We start from the raw sequence: 2,867 nt of genomic DNA, 5'->3' as shown, positions 1-2,867 counted from the left end.
ATGAAAAGACCCTCCTCTCCTCATTTTATTATGATTCTTGAGTTGAAGACACGCAAAAGGGGCAGTGGCCTGAGTACAGGTGGCATTCGAGCTGGACTTTTGAACAACCAAGATCGAGGATCAAGCGACACGTGGGATAATCAAAGTTGACCACAGGCTGACTAATATAAAAGTTTAAGTTTCTATTTTACTATAATTTTTTTAAATAAAATAATTACCAAAAGTGAAGATATTAATTAATGAATGCAATATATATATATATATGGAGCATCGAAGAAGAAGGGGGCGGTTATGTCTAAGGCGGTTTGAATCTATTTATTCTTGAGACGGAAACAAAGAAAACATTTGCTTCTATTTGGTTGGATTCTAGAAATATAAAAAGGGTTTTCTCTTTGGTGATCAGGGAAGTTTTTACAAGATTCATCTGGCCTCTTCTTCTTCATCTGAGAGAAATATGGGGTGGCATACTTGTCTTGATGAATATGAGAAGCTTGTGATAAGGATGACTACTCCCAGGTTTTTCATCTTCGTCTCTTCCGTACAATTCAAACCACAAGAAATTCCAAAATTTTCAATAATTTTTAGTTTTCTCTTTCTTCATAATTCTCCAGAAACTCCTGAAATTTGATATTTTCTAATAACAGGGTGGTGATTGACAATGCCGTTTGCCCAACTGCGACTCTGGTCAAGGTTAGCTACCACGAAACCTCTCTAATAGGAACGCACCGCCCTAACCGTTTCTTTTTTTATATTATTGCCCGGAATATTGACTTTAATGTTTCTCCTGCTTTCGTTTTTTTTTTCCAAAAGCCTTTGACTCTTTCTTGCTTCCTGGACTCATTTTCTCAGGTTGACAGTGCTAGAAGACACGGGATTTTGTTGGAAGCTGTTCAGGTTCTAGCAGATCTGAATCTTTCAATTAAAAAGGCTTACGTTTCATCTGATGGCCAGTGGTTCATGGATGGTAAAACTGCTTCTACTTCAAAAACATTTGATTTTTCATTTGAATTTTACTGTTTCTAACATTCCATTTTTTTTTGGGGGGGGGGGGGGGTTTTGCAGTTTTCCATGTGACTGATTTAAACGGAAACAAATTAACTGATGAGAGCGTTATCAGTTGCATTGAGCAGGTAGTTCTTGCAGATGATTTTATTTTAATATCAAAGCTCTCTTTTAATGGCATAATTCGCCATAACACTCATCTTTGTGTTGCTTACAGTCCCTTGAGACCACTGATCCTGATAGAAGCCACAAGTTTGATGGTCTAACAGCGTTAGAATTGAATGGGACAGATAGAGTTGGTCTTTTATCAGAAGTATTTGCAGTTTTATCTGATCTACAATGCGATGTGGTAGATGCTAAAGTATGGACTCACAATGGTCGGGTTGCTTCTTTGATTTATGTAAAGGACCGAAATTCAGGGTCTCCGATCGAGGACTCACAACAAATCGACCGAATTGAAGCGCGTTTAAGGAATCTTTTGAAAGGAGACAATGATATTCGTAGCGCGAAAACTTCAGTTTCTATGGCTGTAACACACACCGAGAGAAGGTTGCATCAAATGATGTTTGCAGATCGTGACTATGAGAGGAAGCCTATTCTGCAACACAAGGTAGATTCACCTGTGGTGGTCACTGTGCAAAATTGGGCTGAAAAGGGTTATTCGGTTGTGAATGTTCAGTGCAAGGATAGAACAAAGCTTCTGTTCGATGTCGTTTGCACGCTGACCGATATGCAATATGTTGTGTTTCATGCAACCATCAACACAGCTGTGGATAAAGCATATCTGGTACTTAATTGTTCCATCACTAGTCAATCTTTAAGATTTTAGTTACATGATTTTGATTTAAACTTGTTTACTCTTGTAGGAATTTTATATTAGGCACACAGATGGATCTCCAATTAGTTCAGAACCTGAAAGACACCGTGTGATTCAGTGCTTGCAAGCTGCAGTTGAAAGAAGAGCATCTGAGGTACATTTCTATAACTCATTTTTCTATTCGACTATTGAATCTCTATCTAACATTCGAAACACTTGCATTTGCTTTCTGATTTCAGGGCATATGGCTGGAGTTATGCACATCAGATAGGCAGGGTCTATTAGCAGATGTGACCCGAACGTTTAGAGAGAACGGTCTTAACGTGACGAGGGCCGAAATATCAACCATGATGGACATGGCTTTAAACGTGTTTTACGTAACCGATGCAATCGGGAACGTAGCAGACCCCAAAATCATTGAAGCTGTAAGACAAAAGATAGGTTTAGGGAACTTAAATGTGAAGGGATTGCCATTGATATACCATGAAAAGGCAGAAAGGGAAGAGAAAGCTGTAGGTGTAGGTGGGGCAGTTTTATCACTTGGGAACATCGTTAGAAGGAATCTCTACAATTTGGGGTTGATTAAATCTTATTCTTGAAGTGGAAACCATGGGTATTCTGAGTGACAAATGGCATATTCTTTGCTTTTCAGGTTTTATTTGGCATGTGTACATATGAAAAAGATAGAAAAAAAGGTGGAATTTGGTGATAGTAGTTGTTATAGGTGGGTTTGGTTGTTTATTGGAGAAGATTTTGGGAAAGAGGAAAGCTTTGTTTGGGAGGGAAGAATTCGAATGGGAATGAAAAGAAAGTTGGTGGCTGGCAGATTGAATATCAACATAATTATTATACAATTTTTTGTTAATAAATTTCTAAATATATATTAATTAATCGATTATAATGGTTGGCTACCTAAATTTCTACTTTTTCTCCAATTTTAACGAAAAGAGTTGTATGTTTAAATTAGTACTTTGAGGTTGTAGTCTCGGTGGTAGGTAATTTTTTATTAGAGGTTCTATATCGTCTATAGGTAATATGTATATTGTTA

The 2,867-nt window shown here is 37.4% G+C and overlaps 1 protein-coding gene across 1 annotated transcript; it reads left to right on the top strand.

Annotated features, from left to right (window-relative positions):
* The first annotated feature begins 319 nt into the window (after positions 1-319).
* On the top strand, positions 320-2,655 carry LOC120117384 (ACT domain-containing protein ACR8-like). Its single transcript, XM_039137664.1, has 7 exons — positions 320-516; positions 645-690; positions 850-964; positions 1,063-1,130; positions 1,220-1,789; positions 1,869-1,973; positions 2,059-2,655. Exons 1-7 carry the CDS (start codon positions 455-457, stop codon positions 2,416-2,418), a joined length of 1,326 nt encoding a protein of 441 aa, XP_038993595.1. The 5' UTR covers positions 320-454; the 3' UTR covers positions 2,419-2,655.
* Positions 2,656-2,867: the final 212 nt, after the last annotated feature.

This window comes from Hibiscus syriacus, unplaced genomic scaffold, assembly GCF_006381635.1.
Source record: "Hibiscus syriacus cultivar Baekdansim isolate YM2019G1 unplaced genomic scaffold, ASM638163v2 tig00110319_pilon, whole genome shotgun sequence".
NCBI classification, from domain to species: Eukaryota; Viridiplantae; Streptophyta; class Magnoliopsida; order Malvales; family Malvaceae; genus Hibiscus; species Hibiscus syriacus.
Note: the sequence above shows the minus strand (reverse complement) of the source record. Positions and strands in the feature narration are given on the sequence as shown.

What these genes read in the sequence shown, in the direction of transcription:
- LOC120117384 (XM_039137664.1), top strand. Translation starts at nt 455, where the DNA reads ATGGGGTGGCATACTTGTCTTGATGAATATGAGAAGCTTGTGATAAGG. An exon ending in TTATCAGTTGCATTGAGCAG is followed by an intron (nt 1,131 to 1,219) that starts GTAGTTCTTGCA and finishes TGTTGCTTACAG; the next exon opens with TCCCTTGAGACCACTGATCC. An exon ending in TTGAAAGAAGAGCATCTGAG is followed by an intron (nt 1,974 to 2,058) that starts GTACATTTCTAT and finishes TTCTGATTTCAG; the next exon opens with GGCATATGGCTGGAGTTATG.